Raw genomic sequence first — 16,534 nt, 5'->3', positions numbered from 1 at the left:
AGCTCACAGACTCACTCACTCACACACCAAACACGCTTGTACCTACAAAAAACCCAAACAGTCTCTTTTTCTTTCATATGTTTTCCTTTCATTTATTTATGTAAATCCTTTTCCTTTTTTTTTTTGAAAAAAATAAGAAAAACGAAACCCGACATTATCGCTGCAAAATGTCGTCGAAGGGGAAGGGAAAGGCCGTCGCTAGCGGCGGAGATAAACGGAAACGTGGCGATGTTGACGACGACAAGACCGGTGGTGGAAAGATGAAAAGGAACCGTGCGGTTCTTCAGTTCTTCGAAGACGAAGCTGATCATAGTGATTACGAGAGTGATGATAGTGATCTTAATTTTGACATTGAAGGTAAAAAAAAATCCTACTTTTTTTTTCCCTTGAAATTCATGTTTTTCTTACCTTTCTAGGGCTCCGAGTTGGTAAAACGATGGCTTTTTGTGGTTTTTGAATTTTTGAAGTGTGAATTTTTTGGGTTTTTACTGAAAGTGAGAGACACCAGTGACTCTGGTGGTGGTTTAACGTCTTTATTATTATTATTATTATTATTATTATTATTATTATTATTATGTTTTGGTGGTGCTTGATGGATTTTAGGAAATCTTCTTTTTAGTTTTGATTTTCCAAGTAAAGTTTATTTTAGTGGAAATTGTGTGATATAGCAGCGATTCTGAGATGGTCAAATGGTGTGTTTTTACTTTTATGTTTTTTCCACTTTTCTTGTATCGGTGCTGCATGTTGTTTTACTAGAGGCTTTTGTGTAGGGTTTTCTGTGAGGTATTTTTAGTTATGGAGTTTTAAAGAAATTTTGGGTTATTACATTTGTTGTCTGTGAGGTTTTGTTAGTGGAGGTTTTTTACATGCTCACAGCAAGTGGCAAGGCCCTGTGTTTTCAAAAATTCTGTCTGTGCAAGTGGATCTGTGAAGTTGTTTTTGAGCTTGTTGTGCTGTAAAACTGATCATTGAGGGTATTTGAGTGCATTTACTTGTTGTAACTGAGGTTAATTTTGCGGTGGATTCACTGGAGATTTTATAGAATTAGTATTTAGGAAATTGATGTTATGGCAGATTTAAAAGAAATGTTGAAGCAATTAGGATTTGTTTTGCATTGTGGAGGTTCTTTTTTGTCTTTTGTTATATAGTTTGGGTTTTGACCTAAATGGAATGCCTTTGTATAGGATCTTTTTTTCAGGTCATGCTCATACCATGTTCCTTTTCTTTTTTCAACAGTACAGTATTATCTGGGTTCCCTTTCCTCTCTGCCCTGGATCAGGAAAGCTTATTTTTACTAATCTTAATTCCTCTCCTAATTGTGGAGAACAGATTTTATGGATGAAGAATATGATGTAGAGCTGAAAGTAAAGAATGATCCACCAAAAACCCAAAATGTTCCAATTGTTCCCAAAGAGGAGGAGATGGACGGGGAAGAGTTTGATAAGATGATGGAAGAGCGTTTCAAGAATAATCCCAGATTTCGTTTTGCTGAAGATGCTGATGAGGCTAAAAGATCCATGGAAAGAAATTATCTTGAACCTTCTGCAAAGGATCCAACTATCTGGAAAGTGAAATGCATGGTAGGCTGTTCATTATATAGGCAAATAGCCCCACCCCTGGCATTGTTGTTTCTATTGCATTCCTTAACATCTACCACCATTGCCTTCGCATGTGTTTACAGTCGTCAACTGGAACTTCTTGGTTGTAGGTTGGACGTGAGAGGCATTCAGCTTTTTGCCTCATGCAAAAGTTTGTTGACCTGAAGTCTCTGGGTACCAAACTGCAGATAATATCTGCATTTTCCATTGATCATGTTAAGGGTTATATTTATATTGAAGCTGACAAGCAAATTGATATTATTGAGGTAACATATTTTTATCACTGAATAAGGAATTTATTATTTTCTGTGCTGGGGAATTTGCTCCTTTTCAGGTTATTTTTATTAGTAAACTAATATTTTCCTATTTATCTTCTATAATTCTTATTTTAGGCATGTAAAGGGCTTTGTAGCATATATTCTAGCAGGATGGCTCCAGTTCCTAAAAATGAAGTGTCTCATCTGCTCTCCATCCGAAAAAGTTGTAATCAAGTTTCTGAGGGCATGTGGGCTCGTGTAAAGAATGGGAACTATAAGGGGGACTTGGCACAGGTGGAGTGCCAGTGAGCTTGTTGGCTGTTTCTTGCTTTGTTGCAAAAACTAATCTGTCTTTACTCTGAACTAATTTTTTTTCTGTAGATTGTGGCTGTGAATGACGTGCGGAAAAAAGCAACAGTGAAGCTGATTCCAAGAATTGATTTGCAAGCATTGGCGCAAAAATTTGTGAGACTTTGAAGAGTGGAACTAGCATGCTCTACTTCTAATATAGTTTTGAATTATGTTTATTTTGTTACGGGTCTTCAAGTTTAATGGTGCTTTCATGAATTTTGGGTGCCAATACTGTAGGTATACCTTGATTATATGTTAGTTCAAAGTGGATTCCACTGCTTCAAATTTATAAGAAGACTATTAACAGTTAACACACACATGTATCTATCTATTAAAATCTTGTTCCTTCTATTCCGAGGACATTATTTGCAGATTATAACATGCACATGGTGGCAAGTTTGATGCTTTATTTGTGATTTACATGACAAGCATTTCTTAACCAATTTGCTTCACAGGGAGGGGGACTTGCAAAGAAGAAAGCTGCCATACCAGCTCCGAGACTAATCAGCTCAAGTGAACTTGAGTAATATCCATAGCCCACATATAGTTCATTTGACTTCTAATGTCATGACTTCTTATATGCAATTATATTTGACTTGTGTAGGGAGTTCCGGCCTCTTATTCAATATAGACGTGACCGTGATACCGGCAAGATGTTTGAGGTTCTTGATGGCCTGATGCTCAAGGATGGATATTTATATAAAAGAGTATCTATAGATTCTTTAAGCTGCTTGAGCGTTTTGCCTTCAGAAGAGGAATTGTTGAAGTTCAAGTCTTCTGAGAATAATGAGTCAGAGAATTTGGAATGGCTTGCACAGATATATGTTGGACAGAAGAAAAAACGGATAATTGGAAATGAGAAAGGTGGTGAGAAAGGAGAGGGCTCATCAGCATCTGGGCAGAATAAATTTGAACTGTATGATCTTGTGTGTTTCGGGTAAGTTCCACTCCAATTAGTGGTTTTCTGTGATCTGATAATATGTAAATTATAATCTTTGATTTTGCATTACCGGCTTGCAGCCGCAAAGATTTTGGTCTTATTGTTGGTATGGAGAAAGATGAATCTTACAAGGTATGGAATCTAGTTTACTTGCTTTGTGGCTTTGCTGCTGGCTATTTAACTTTTTTTAATGTTCAATGTGAGGATTAGAATTCTTCATATTTTTTCCGCTGCTCCAGATTCTAAAACATGGACCTGAAAAACCTGATGTGGTTACTGTTGCATTACGTGATCTAAAGAATGGGCCCACTGATATGAAGTTTACTGCTTTAGATCATCACAAGAAAACCATGTCAGTTAACGATACTGTTAAGGTTTTGGAAGGTCCATTGAAGGTTTGACACTAATTTCACATTTTTCTTCTGTTTTTTTTTTTTTCCTTTTTAATGTGATTCTGAAGCAAATTGCCACACTAGGCTTGAGACTATCATCAAGTTGCTCTTTGCAGGATAGGCAAGGAATTGTTAAGCAAATCTACAGGGGCATCATATTTATATATGATCAGAATGAAACAGAAGATTGTGGTTATTTCTGTTCGAAAGCTCAAATGTGTGAAAAAATCAAGCTTTCTTTTGATGCTTGCTATGGAAAGGTTGTGCCTTTTGAAAAGAGCAATCACATCATTTTGTCTACACCATTCTCTTACCCTGAATTGTTTCTGGTGCTTTAAATGACTATCTCTTTGCTCTCATTTCAGGATAGTGAATCAGCCTCTTTAGGGTTTGAAGATTTCCCATCATCTCCCAAATCCCCCTTATCACCTAAAAAACCGTGGCAAGCGAAAGAAAATAGCCGTGGCTGTATGCGTTGTAATTGTGCCTTTTGTAGTTTTCTTCTTTTTTCAGTTTTGACTCTGATGTAAAGTTTCTTGTACTGGCTTTGTTATTCTTTGCAGTCAACCAAGGCGACAAGGATGGATTGTTCTCCATTGGTCAAACCTTGAGAATCCGAGTAGGACCTTTGAAGGGGTATCTATGCCAGGTCTTGGCCATGCGCTATTCTGATGTTACTGTGAAGCTTGGTTCTCAGCAGAAAGTTCTTACAGGTTCTTTACAAAAAGGTTACCTTTGGTTCTGTTTGATTTTCAGTTTACCTATTTTCTAATTTTTTTGGTTTATGTTTCCGAAGTTAAAAGTGAGCATCTTTCTGAGCTCCGTGCAAAGAGCTCCGCCATGTCTGTAAGGTGCATGTTTTATAGCTAAATCCCATTTGTCTCAGCTTTTTTCACGAGTATGGTCTAGATTGCCTTTTGAAGGTGCACTGACATGGTACTTTTTCTATTTATGAAAGTGATGATCCACGATCCAGTTCTTTCAAACCATTTGATTTACTTGGAAATGAAGGTGGCTCTGGAGGTGGGAATTCGATTACTCTGGGAATATAAAAAATTTCTGATGATATTAAGTGGTTTTTCTTTTCTTGAGTTGATATCTGACATAATTAATTTGGCTTTTAACTTTGTATTCTTGAAGGATGGACGGGTGGAGCTGGGACATCAACTGAAGGTGATGGCTGGAACGCTGGTGGCCTCTCCACTGAAAGGTTTTCCTTTTCTTTTTATTGTCAAAGTTCTGTTCATGCACTTGCTGGTGATGTATGCTTTAAAGTAGCTATCGGTTGTGTCATCATAATTCCTACGGGCCGAAACTGTAAATGGGGGTCCTAGTCATGGGCTGAAACTATAGCTGTTATATTTGCACTTAATAATTTTAAGGTTTGATATTAGTTTGTAGTATTTAGTAAACTTTTGCCTTTTCTTGCTTGATGCATGGCAGTATAAGTTTGCTATGCATTGTCACTGGATGACATGGTGTTCAGTGAAATAATGCTAACATGCAGTTGTTTTGAGTAAGAAAACAGAATTCATCTCTAAAGAACTTCCCAGTTACCATGCAATTTAGCACCAACAGACGAGTGCTTGCTGAAGAGGCTCATTAAAACAGAGTCACGAGCAAAGCTTGTTCAGGGCTTTAAGTTTTCTTGACAATGTGGATTTACTGTATTTTAGATATAAACCTGTTTTTTTGTTGACATTTGTGCAAGTGAAATTCTGTATGTTTTGTGATGGGAATGGATATGGCAGTGGTGAATCCGTCTGATTTGATTATGGCCACGATGTTTGTGTGTATGATTATTGTTGATGCAAAAAGGAAATGTAAAGCTAAGCTTTTGAAGATCTAATTGTGTTGATTTAATGGAATTTGTGTTTGAACTGAATTTATTGAATTAAATTATCAAATGAAGCAGTGGTTCAGTACCACATGCTGGTCGATTTGGAAATTACCAGCATCTTCTTGTTTCTTTACTTGTAGCTTTTTTATTGAATTGTTTCTACACTACTTTTCTTTTTTATTTGTACTTTGTCTATAATCTGATATGCATTTTCTTGCAGAACTTCTTGGTCTAGTCCGGGCTTCACGGTTAGTGATGAACTCTCTCTCTCTCTCTGTACCCCACCCCAAACAACAGCATAAAGTGATAACTCCTGAGCTTTCTGTTTTCTGCAGCTTCAACCTGAAACCAACCCTGTAAATCCATCAAGTTCTGTAGATAATGAACCAAATAAAGGTGTGTAATTATTCCTCATGTTGGCAGTTCAGCCATGCCATTGTAGTGTGTTAGAAGCATCAAAGTACATGATGAACGTATACATTATGCAATATCTTTTGTAATGAATGTATCACAGGCGCCAAAGTGGCTAACTGCATGTTTTGGAATGTGTAGATGATACTTGGGGGAGTCAAGCTAAAGCAAAACAGACTTCATCTTGGGGTGCAGCTGCAGCTGACTCTTGGAACAAAGCTGCTTCTAACATTGGTTCTAGCAGTGGTGCATCTGTTGGCTGGGGTAAAGCAACTTTATCCAATGAAGATCTGCCAGGCTCTTCAAGAGGTTCAGGAGATAACTGGGGTCAAGGAATCCCAAGAGATGAAAAATCTTCTTTTGATGCTGCAGCATCTGCTTGGGACAAAGGAAAGACTGTTATTGGAAACCAAAATGGCAGTTGGGGTGAGGCAGCTACCGCGAAGAATCAAGTGGGTTCGTGGGGAAAATGTAATGATGCAGTTGAAACAGGATCCTGGGAGAAGAATAAAAGCTCTGGCACAGGAGAGGACTGCTTGAGTAACAAGACTACCGGGTGGAATCAACACAAATCACAAGATGGAGGAGACCCTTGGGGTAAAGCTGCAGAAGAACAAGATAAGGGTGCTGCACAAAATGATTCTTGGGGTAAAGCTGCAGAGAAGCGGGAAAGCCAAAATGGTGCTGAAAAGCCAACTGAGGGTTGGGGTAAGGCAGGCAGGAGCAGCGCTCAACCAGAAGCTGATAAAGGAAGTGGCTGGTTGAAAGACAAAGCTGATAGTGCAGGTCAAACTTCAAGTTGGGGCAAAGGGAAAATTTTTAGTGAAGATGCAACTGAGTGGAATAAAGATGGATCTAATAACCAGAATCAGACTGATAGCTGGAATAAGCCAAAGGCCTTTGGTTCTGATAGGGGATCTTGGAATAAACAGGGAGAATCCTCTTGGGGTAAACAAGAAGGGGGATCTCGGGGTAATGGGAATAGACCAGATGGAGATCAAGAGTTTGGTGGCTGGAACAAGACATCTGATGGGGGTCATGGTTCAGGTGGGAGCAGGGGAAGAGGAGGTGGTCGTGGTGGTAGAGATCAGTTTGGCCGAGGAAGATCCTTTAGTGATGGTCAATCTTCAGGTTGGAAAGGTGGAGAAAACAATTCAACTGGCAATGATCAAGGAGGTGGCTGGGGGAAATCCAAGGGGTTTGAGGGAAGTAGAGAGGGTGGATGGAAGTCTGTTTCTTCTGGGGGTGATAGTGGATCAGGTTGGAACAAAAGTGGGGGAGCAGATAAAGAGACCGGTGGGAGCGTGGACAAATGGAACAGTGGTAACAAATCGAGTTGGAACAATGATCAAACTCAAGGTCACAATGGGAGCAAAGGGTTTGTTTCTAATCTGTCTTCAGAAGGGCAAAATGATGGTGCTAGTTGGAAAGCACCCAAATCAAGTGGCATGAACTCGTCTTCTGGATGGAACAGTGCTTCTGCTGTGGATGAAGTACCAGGTGGAAGTTGGGGTGGAGGCAGCAAGTGGAACTCAGGGAAAGCTTCTACTGGTGACAATACAACTGGATGGAAAACTGGAACGAGTGGGGCTGGCACCCAGCCGTCTGACTGGGGTGCTCCAAAAGCTTCTAAGGGAGACCAGTCATCAAGCTGGGATAATAAAACTAGTCATGTAGATGCCAACCAGTCATCTGGTTGGGGTAGTAAAAGCTGTTGGAATCAGAAATCTCCTGAACTTGAAAAGGACAGCGAGGTAGATGGAAACCGGAATTCTAGCTGGGCTAAGAAAAGTAATTTAAAATCTGAATCAAGTGATGCAAGTGGAAATGCTGGCTCTGACTGGGGCAAGAAGGGCAATTGGAACTCCGAATCCAATAATGCGGATGGAAATCAAGATTCTGGTTGGGCCAACAAAAGCAACTGGAACTCTGGGTCCAAAGATGCAAACCAAGGTTCTAGTTGGGCCAAGAAAAGTAATTGGAACTCTGGATCTAGTGATGTGAACCAAGAATCTGGTTGGGACAAGAAAAGCAGTTGGAGCTCTAGATATGGTGATGGTAATCAGGATGCTTCTGTAGCCTGTGATGATGAAGGCCAAACTGGGACCTGTGGTAATAGGGGAGGTGGTGGGAGTTGGAGAGGTGGTTTTGGTGGTAGGGATGGTTCAGACAGAGGGGGTTTTAGAGGTAGAGGTGACATAGAAGGCTTTGGAGGTAGAAATGGCTCAGACAGGGGGGGTTATGGAGGTAGAGGCAGATCCGACAGAGGTGGATTTGGAGGCAGAGGTGGTCCAGACAGAGGGGGCTTTAGGGGTAGAGGGGACAGAGGAGGCTTTGGTGGTAGAGCCAGAGGAAGGAGGGATTATAATGGTGGTTGGAGTGACAACAATTCTGCTGAAGATAAGACCTTTGACTGGAAGAATGGGGCAAACAACAGTGGTGGAGGATGGAAAAATAATGGTGGTGGAAGCAGTTGGAACCGAGGAGGTGGTGATAGGGGCCAACAGAATAGCTGGAATTCTGGAAGTGGCGGAACAAGCAATGAAGGTGGTGGTTGGAGTAGCCAAGGTTCAGGCTGGAACCAGTCAAGAACGGCCAAAGATAGTGGTGGCAGTGACCTTGCTGGTGGTTGGAACAAGGGAACCTGTGCAAACAGCGATGCTGCCTGGCGTCAAGGAAACAGCTGGAAGTCATCAAATCCTTCTGGTGAGGGCTGGAGTAAATCAAGCAAAGAAATTAAAGGTTCAGAAGATCAAGGGGGTGGCTGGAACAAAGGACCTTCTGGTGCAAACAGCGACACTGCCTGGGGTCAAGGAAACAGCTGGAAGTCATCAAATCCTTCCGATGAGGGCTGGAGTCAATCAAGCAAAGAAATTAAAGGTTCAGAAGATCAATGGGGTGTCTGGAACAAAGGACCTGGTTCCGGTGCTCAAGGTGGTGGCTGGGGGACAAAAGGAGCAGGCTCAGGAGAAGCAGGGATGACTGGAGGTGATGCTATGACCTGGAATCAATCTGGTGCTTCTGGCGGAGGCCAATCATCTGGTTGGAATGGATCAACAGAGGGCAAAGAAGGAATTAATACAGGCAGGGAACTAACTGATCCGTGTGGTAAAGCATCATCAACAAGTTTTTGGAATCAATCAAGCAAAGACATTGAAGGTTCTGATGACCAAGGCAGTGGCTGGAACAAAGGACCCAGTTCTAATGCTCAAGCTGGTGTCTGGGGGGACAAAGGAGCAGGTTCGGGAGATGGAGGCGATGCTGAGACCTGGAATCAATCTAGTGCTTTTGGTGGAGGGCAATCATCTGGCTGGGGTCAATCTACAGAGGTGAAAGGAGCAAATGAAAGTGGTAAGCCGACTGATCCATGGGGTAATAAAGCATCAACAAGCTCTTGGGGAAACGAAGGGAACGATGGAAGTAGCAAAGGGGGGTGGTAATTGCTTTGCAAAAGAAGCCATGGTATCTAGTTTTTGAAGTTTAAAGGAGCTGTATATATTAGCTTGTTGTCTTATTCACGGTTAGGAAGGTTCTAACAGTGGTATTTCTTTTGAAACTCTGCCCTAGACTCAAATTTCTGTTTCCTTGACATTTTGAATTCCGGTACTCCCAAAAGGAGTTGCTCTTGGAGCATTGATCATGGAGACGGTTTCTAGTTTATGACAGTATTTTGTATGTACATGGTTATTTAAGCCCGTACTTGTGCAATATTTATAATAGTTCCCTATTGCCAGAAATATGCCTTCTAGGTTACTATCATAAAATTGCTTTGATATTCATGGTTGTCTTTAGACTTTTGCTTGTCCAGCTTTATCGGCTCAACAGATGACATTGGAAACGATTTTTTGAGTGCTCAATTAGGTTAAACAGACGATAAAACAGTTTACAGAAGAATATGGCCAAGCAAGAAATTACCTAGGCAGGCTTCAACTAGGAAGATGGAGCACCTACTGTTTAAAGCTTCGCCCTGCAAACAGTGCACGTACCTGTTAATTTTCTTTGTCGCTTGGTTTTCTCGTGCCTGAGCTTGGCTACCTGAGAGACATATATTGCATTAACATGGCGAGCTTCGTTCTCAGAGAAACTTAGTGAGCTTAACCTGCATGTATTGATCTGAAGCAATGGCAGAATCTGCCTTCTAGGTTTTAAAGTAAAACCACGACACTGGTATCCATAATTGGCACGTGCATATTTCAGATTTTGCCGGTGGTTCATATCTCATAAACTTAACAGAAACATTGTTTATGATGTTCGAAAGTTTAGTTTGATTTTGTTAACAAACTCCAAAGAAGACAGGGTTCAGGCAGGAAGATGAGCCCTACTGCTCAACAGTGCCTTAACCCATGAGGGGATGATGTCGGGGCGGGCCTATCCAGGTTCGATGCTCCCCCTCGGAGTTGGATAGGATAGCCCCTTGGGTGATTTGTCGTTACAATTCCTCATGGGCCATTAGGTATGGGCTTTGTCCAATAAACTTCATGGGCCCTTTATTAACTTGGAAAATCTCATTTTGATGGGCTCGCTTTCAGCTAGAAAACCAGTAAATGTATCCTGAAAAGTACCCTTAGATATGTTATCCAGAAAATGAAAAGGCAAAACCGGCGTAAACTATATACTCAATCTAAATTTTATCATAAAATAATTCTTTATCTCGATTTTAATCCTAAATTATTAGAAATTCTCAATTAAAAACTGATATCCATATTTTCATCTAAATTACATATTAAATTATATATATAAAAAAAAACTTAATGATTTTTATTAAGTGATTACAACAAATTTTTTAATTAGTAAAAATTATCTCGGATGCAAAATCAATATCGCTCCGAGTATATTTGATGCTTGCCAAATGAAAAGGGCAAGCGTTCTTGTTCAGGAAATTCTTGTTATTAGAACAAGTAATATTGTTCTGCAATAAAGATCAACCAGCCGTCTTAGCTCAGCTGGTAGAGCGCATGGCTTTTAACCATGTGGTCGTGGGTTCGATTCCCACAGACGGCGACTCTTAGCTGCCAATAATTTTGGTGTTCTTTTTGGGTCCTCTTTCTGTGTCTGACATGGAGATTCTCATAGCAAAATATAAAACTAAAATCTACTGAGGTCGATTTTGGCCATTTTCTCCGACAACAAGTATACCCCACTTCAAAATTTGTACTGTATTAATTCATGGAAAGAACACGGACCAAAGGACAAGTAGAACAAGACGAACGAAAAGGAAAACAGAAATATTCTGAAATTGACAATGAATCCGAAAAGCCACCTCGACCGTCCTTGCCCTATCCCCTACCAAAACTTTTTTTTAAAGACTTGGTGCTTTAGCTGAGCATAGAATGGACAGATGACCAGACATAATTTATGTTCTCTTTCTTGACCTTACATAACGGGGCTCAAATCAGTGATCTTTTGATGTTATTATATACAATTGTGATAATCGGTGGGGCTTGCAATGGAATCAAACTGCTTGTGATGAATTTTTCCCTCTCTTCTTTACATCTTAAGATTGATGATAAATTTTCTCCTCACTTCTATAATGATAATAAGGGGAAAGATAACAAGGCACCATTGTTGGTGATGGTGCTCAAAGCTATAATAATTAGAAGAGACAAAAAGATTAAGCTAATAGAAGTGGGAGGTCGGGGTAGTGAAGAGCCGCTGCCGAATATCATTCCAAAGTAGTCGCCATCACCGCCACTGGCCCCCGTCCCTTGAGTGCCGGTGGTGGGCGTGACAGTACTGGTCCCAGCACCGCTGAATCCAGGATTAGAAATGCCCCCGCTATCATCTCTGTGTCAATGATTGAAAACCAACCAGACAATATATTATCGTAAAGACCAAATGATGACATTTGATTCAACAGAAAATCATGCTTAATAATGAATCTAACAGCAGATACACTATTATAAAATAGACGTAACAAGCTCCGTAAGGACAATGATCCACAATTCTGTATAACGCTAGCTGGCTCAAATACCTAATGGCTTAAAGGATAGGTGGTGGGGGAAGCCGCATATGGTGCAGATGACCTATCTAGTCTCGCCCATGGTCCAGCTGTGTCAGCATCTGGGTCATGGGCGGTCCAAATGAAACAGTCACAGAACAATGACGCAACCCAGAGGAGTAACCATGGCTTAAACCCTTCTGGAAAACATGCTAATTTGCCTTTCACTTTTCAGGAAAACAAAGTTAGCAAATCCGAGTGACCACCTATGGAGAAGAAAAGATTATAGCTGCAATGGGTCTCGCATTATATTGTTAAGGGCAGACTGCGGGGCTTAGCTATGCCCTTACGACTAGAATTCATCTTCACAATCTTCGAATTGCAGTTTCTGCATTTTTCAGGAACACAGGCATAGACTATCTTTGCAGACTGAGTTCTGCTATCTAGTAGTTAATTAACATATTCCACGTGAGTTTGTGGCTCAGTGGAGAAAGGGATTTTTTTTTTTTTTTTTTATGCATGCTTGTTATTTTTTTAGTGTTTTACCTTTTTATTGAGCTTGTCCAGTGAATCTAGAAATTAATCATGATACGTGTAAATTGACCTGATATCCCGTTGTTATAAATATATTAACTATATTGATTATTTATTTATTTATTGTTATTATTATAAAGAAGAGGCAACCTCTTGGGACTCTACTTTTAGTTTAGCAGCGTGATCATTGACGTGACTACATTGATTGCCAGTCAGCAAAGTGTACATTTGCCTAAGCTGCTGACCACATGGATCTAAGAGAGGCAGTGGAAAAGCTAAAAGGGTGTAACAAGCGAAAGTCAAGCATGAGATATCATAGCACATCAAACCAGGTCACATGGAAAGCCCCTTTTACAATACTGATGTCACACCTACTTTCATAAACGGGACCCACAATGTGATAAGAAGAACAATTGAATTGGCCCCCACGTATTCGATGGAAAGCAGCAGATAACTGATAAAGGAAAGAAAAGTATAGGAATCGCTTTTTTAAATTTTTTTTTATTTAAAAAAATATTAAAATAATATTTTTTCTTTTTCAATTTACTTTCTACATCAACTAAAAAAAATTAAAATTTTTTTAGAATGACAGTTTAACTAGACTCCAAAACATAAGTATATGTATAGTAAATATGTTTTTTTTTTAAAATATATTTATTAGATCTTTTATATTGAAACGTTGAAATTATTCAAAAATATTTGAAAAAAATATTAATTTAAAATTATCTAAAATTATATTTTTTAAAATAAAAAATATTTTAAAAATAAATTGTAACATAAAAAATAACACCCACTATTTGTTATTATAATATATAGTGCTTTTAAAAAATATATTAATTTTAAAAAATAATATATCAAAACCATGTAAAAACATTGGGAAAAAAAAAAAAAACAGACATTCCAAAAACAAAAGGTATCGACACTCATAAATACACCTAACCAGTCCTACGTGGGTCTCCTTAAAATGATCTCTAGGGAATTTGCACACATGCACATTTTTCTTCGCCAATAAAAATTTGCACAGGCACATAAAGCCTCCGTGGACAGCTTTAAATACACATGGTAATGGCAAAGGGTAGCATCTCAAAAAAAAAAAAAAAAAAAAAAAAAAAATTCATGATGGTCGGTAATTCAGTTAATAGCATGGATCTGAGATGGACAAAAGTGTCCAAAAAGCTGAAACAGAGAACATGCGGGGTCAAGAATAGCTTACCTGGGGTCACCAAAGACACCAGCATTCATGGTGAGTTCTGTAATTAACCTAGCAGACCTGGGTTCCACGCTGGAGGCTTTGCTATATTGCGCACTCAAACCAGCTCCTGAGGGCACAAAGAAGGCTCCATTTACCAAGATGTCCTCGTCTGTTCTCCAATTCCAATCTGCCCACTCTACCTCGTTTGTGTCCACCCTCTTTGTTACCTATAATTTTTTTAAAAAAAAATCACCGTCAGAGATTGTAATATAGGCAGAGAATTTTGTAATGTATCTAATGGCCGGCGGAGGCGCTAAAGACATCACTCTCAGGTCTCAAGCTGACGGTGGTTTAAATTAAACTATAACGGGGTAACAGCTTGCTTTTCTTGGATGTTGCCCCCTGCCTTAGTTCTGTTTCCATTCTGTTTACACCAGTAACTCCATCGAGCCACAGGAATTCACAAAACATAGGGAGGGTGCTTTGGAGGCAGGAAGGGCTCGTATGGCTGAAGGATGGGGAAATATTTTCTTAGACCCCCAAGTCCCAGTCCAGTTTTACTCGAGTACCATTTCACAACCAGCCTGCCATTTCTAGCGATGGCAACCGGCATCCCCACAATGAAGGCGCGTGCAAACACGCGCCACAACCATTGTGTGGGGGGGGGGTGGCGCCGTCTAACCTCGAAACAAGAGTCAAGAGGTTCACATTAGGCTCCCATGCAAACATCATTAATCAATCATATTCTACCTCCCTTAAATAAAGCAAAATAATTCAAAGTAGACTAACCTCTTTGGCATTATCATCGGCTGGTGCGGTATATCGATTCCCTTGACTATTTATGGTAGGGTTTGCACTACCACCGATAGCATACATCTCCCAAGCTGTAAAATCATTGTTCACCACATGTATATACCCTCTTCTACACCTTGGCATTCGCTGGACCAGCCCTACCCCGAAGTGATTAAAAGCTATAGTAACTTGCATTCCTGAGTCCAATAAATACTTATCATTGTGCCCCAATAGCATCACTTCATTATGGTGCGTAAAATGGCTGTTTGATATGGTAATCGCAGTAGACCCCAGTATAGCATCAATCAAACCATCAGTACAATACGATAATGAGCAATGATCAATCCAAATCTTCTGGGACCCAGAGATGGAAATACCATCACCATCCGATTCCCCTCTCCGTCCAACATGTGTCGGTGATGATGCTATATTAGTGTTACCAGAAGGCTTGCAATGGTGAACGTGGATGTTGTGGATAATAATATGTGTCACATATTGAAGTGTTATGCACCCATTTCCTGTAACGTGCACATTTGCGCCACGGCCATCAATAGTTTTGTAACTGTTGAAAATAAGTTCATGTTTGAGCTTAATGACCATGTCCGAAGAAAAGATGATCCAAAGAGGTTGGTCTTGGATAACAGCATAACGTAAGGTGCCTGGTGTGGGGTTGGCTGGGTTATGGTCCGAGGAATCAGTGACCACATAGATCTGGCCACCTCTACCGCCTAATGAGCCCTGACCAAACCCAATGGAGCAGTCAGCCAAACGTTGGCGGTTGCTAGCCCAATTGGGATCGCATCTCCAGCAATCGTCGATGGGGTTTCCGGTTTGGCATTGGTCCTTTTCTTGAATGGACAAAAGGTTTCTTCTTGATAGAGATGCATTGACTCTCCTGCAAGGTAAAATATAAAAACATTAATAATGAGATACAAAAGAAAGGAAAGAATATTTGGTTGTCTTAAAGAAAATGTAAGATGTGGGAATATAATATAAGCCAAGCAGCTACAGCAAGAATTTGGTAAAAAAAAAAAAAAAGGTTAAAAGAAACACGGGAAACAGAGCGTGCTCTGTTTATTTTCTGGGAAAATGCAATGACAACTTTTGTTTTGTTTTGGTATTGTGGATGAGTTAATAGTTGAAAATGAGAGACGACCATGAGAAAGAAGCCTTCGATGAACAGAACCCAGATGGGGTTTTGTTCGAGTCGCCCCCTGTTTGGTTGCTGAGAAAACATTGGTAAATCAAGAAAATGCGGTTATATTCTCCATTGCTGGATCAAAAATTACTGCAGAAGAGAGATCCTATAATGCTAAAACCTTGTGGGGTAAGCAAAAAACAGGTAGGAATTTCGTTCAAAATCAAGAAAATAGAAACCATCATAAACCCCGAAAGCAAAAACCCAAGGTAGCATTTTTCTCTAGCCAAAAGGCAAAGTCTCGGAAACTACAAAAAACCCATGATGCAAAACCATAAAATGAGCTAAAACCAGATGGATGTAAAGGTCTTGCCGTTTTACATCTTCAGCAACAGCCTCAGGGTCTGGATGTTGATGTGGAAGGGTGAGATTGAAGGCAGTAGTTTCAATAATGAAAGGAATGAATGAAGCAAAGTGGCAAATTAGGAGAATGCAGACATTAGAAAGCTTCATCGAAGTAGGAATTGAAATGGGTTAGGCTCTTAGATATTTTGTGGTTTACCCTTTCGCTTATCTATAGAAGAATGAGAATTTTAAAGAAGAGTGAATGAACAACGACAAAGAAAAAGTACGTAGGAAGCTGAAAATTTCGGGGAATATGTGAGGTGTTTGCAGTGGTTTATATAATAAAACAAGATTATTATATATGACATGGCTATAATGTTCCTTAAAAAAAGTGTTACTTGCTTGGGAGGGCTTTCTTCCTTTTCTTTGTAATTATTTTGACGAAGAAGAAAGGAAGAACAGAATGGAGGGGTATGGACTATGGTGGCTGTGATGTTATGAGAAGCACAGAGAATTGCTATCTCCTTTTCTCTCTGGTTCTCTGAAATCCTCTCAGTCAAATTCGTACCTTGCTTGTTAATTATTCTAGGATAAAACAAATTATTACAAAAAGGTTATTTTTTGAGTGTGAGGGAGCTTATCCGAAATATTTAAGAAAGTTCTTTCTTTTCTTTGTTCTCATTCGAAATCTAGTTTTTTTTTTTTTTTGCTTTTGTCTCATGGTAAGGATTCTTGGTGGAATGCCTGCAAGTAATTCATGTTCTGCTCTGATCACAGGTCTATTCTGAGGCGGAGACAAAACCCTC

At 39.8% G+C, this 16,534-nt stretch overlaps 2 protein-coding genes and 1 non-coding gene across 6 annotated transcripts; 2 read left to right on the top strand and 1 right to left on the bottom strand.

Moving 5' to 3' along the window:
• The first annotated feature begins 13 nt into the window (after positions 1–13).
• On the top strand, positions 14–9,526 carry LOC118060275 (uncharacterized). 3 transcript variants are annotated; one of them, XM_035073467.2, is made up of 18 exons: positions 14–357; positions 1,330–1,580; positions 1,709–1,864; positions 1,991–2,149; positions 2,237–2,320; positions 2,662–2,729; positions 2,811–3,143; positions 3,227–3,278; positions 3,386–3,541; positions 3,655–3,798; positions 3,904–4,006; positions 4,102–4,251; positions 4,335–4,389; positions 4,497–4,561; positions 4,679–4,748; positions 5,599–5,626; positions 5,714–5,774; positions 5,931–9,526. In XM_035073467.2, exons 1-18 carry the CDS (start codon positions 168–170, stop codon positions 9,227–9,229), a joined length of 5,424 nt encoding a protein of 1,807 aa, XP_034929358.1. In that variant the 5' UTR covers positions 14–167; the 3' UTR covers positions 9,230–9,526. The 3 variants fall into 3 exon arrangements, with proteins under 3 accessions (XP_034929358.1, XP_034929357.1, XP_073267259.1); XM_035073466.2 differs by having other exon boundaries at positions 3,904–4,015; XM_073411158.1 differs by lacking the exon at positions 14–357 and having other exon boundaries at positions 1,447–1,580; positions 1,682–1,864; positions 3,904–4,015.
• Positions 9,527–10,717: 1,191 nt separating this feature from the next.
• On the top strand, positions 10,718–10,790 carry TRNAK-UUU (transfer RNA lysine (anticodon UUU)). The gene has a single exon. It is a non-coding gene; the product is annotated as a tRNA-Lys (tRNA).
• Positions 10,791–11,172: 382 nt separating this feature from the next.
• On the bottom strand, positions 11,173–16,361 carry LOC118060277 (probable pectate lyase 13). 2 transcript variants are annotated; one of them, XM_035073468.2, is made up of 4 exons: positions 15,757–16,361; positions 14,243–15,140; positions 13,475–13,680; positions 11,173–11,573 (listed from the first exon to the last, which is right to left on the bottom strand). In XM_035073468.2, exons 1-4 carry the CDS (start codon positions 15,894–15,896, stop codon positions 11,315–11,317), a joined length of 1,503 nt encoding a protein of 500 aa, XP_034929359.1. In that variant the 5' UTR covers positions 15,897–16,361; the 3' UTR covers positions 11,173–11,314. The 2 variants fall into 2 exon arrangements, with proteins under 2 accessions (XP_034929359.1, XP_034929360.1); XM_035073469.2 differs by having other exon boundaries at positions 15,765–15,905.
• Positions 16,362–16,534: the final 173 nt, after the last annotated feature.

The sequence above is a fragment of the Populus alba genome, chromosome 8, assembly GCF_005239225.2.
Source record: "Populus alba chromosome 8, ASM523922v2, whole genome shotgun sequence".
Classification (NCBI taxonomy): Eukaryota; Viridiplantae; Streptophyta; class Magnoliopsida; order Malpighiales; family Salicaceae; genus Populus; species Populus alba.
This window is presented reverse-complemented; position numbering and strand designations above follow the sequence as displayed.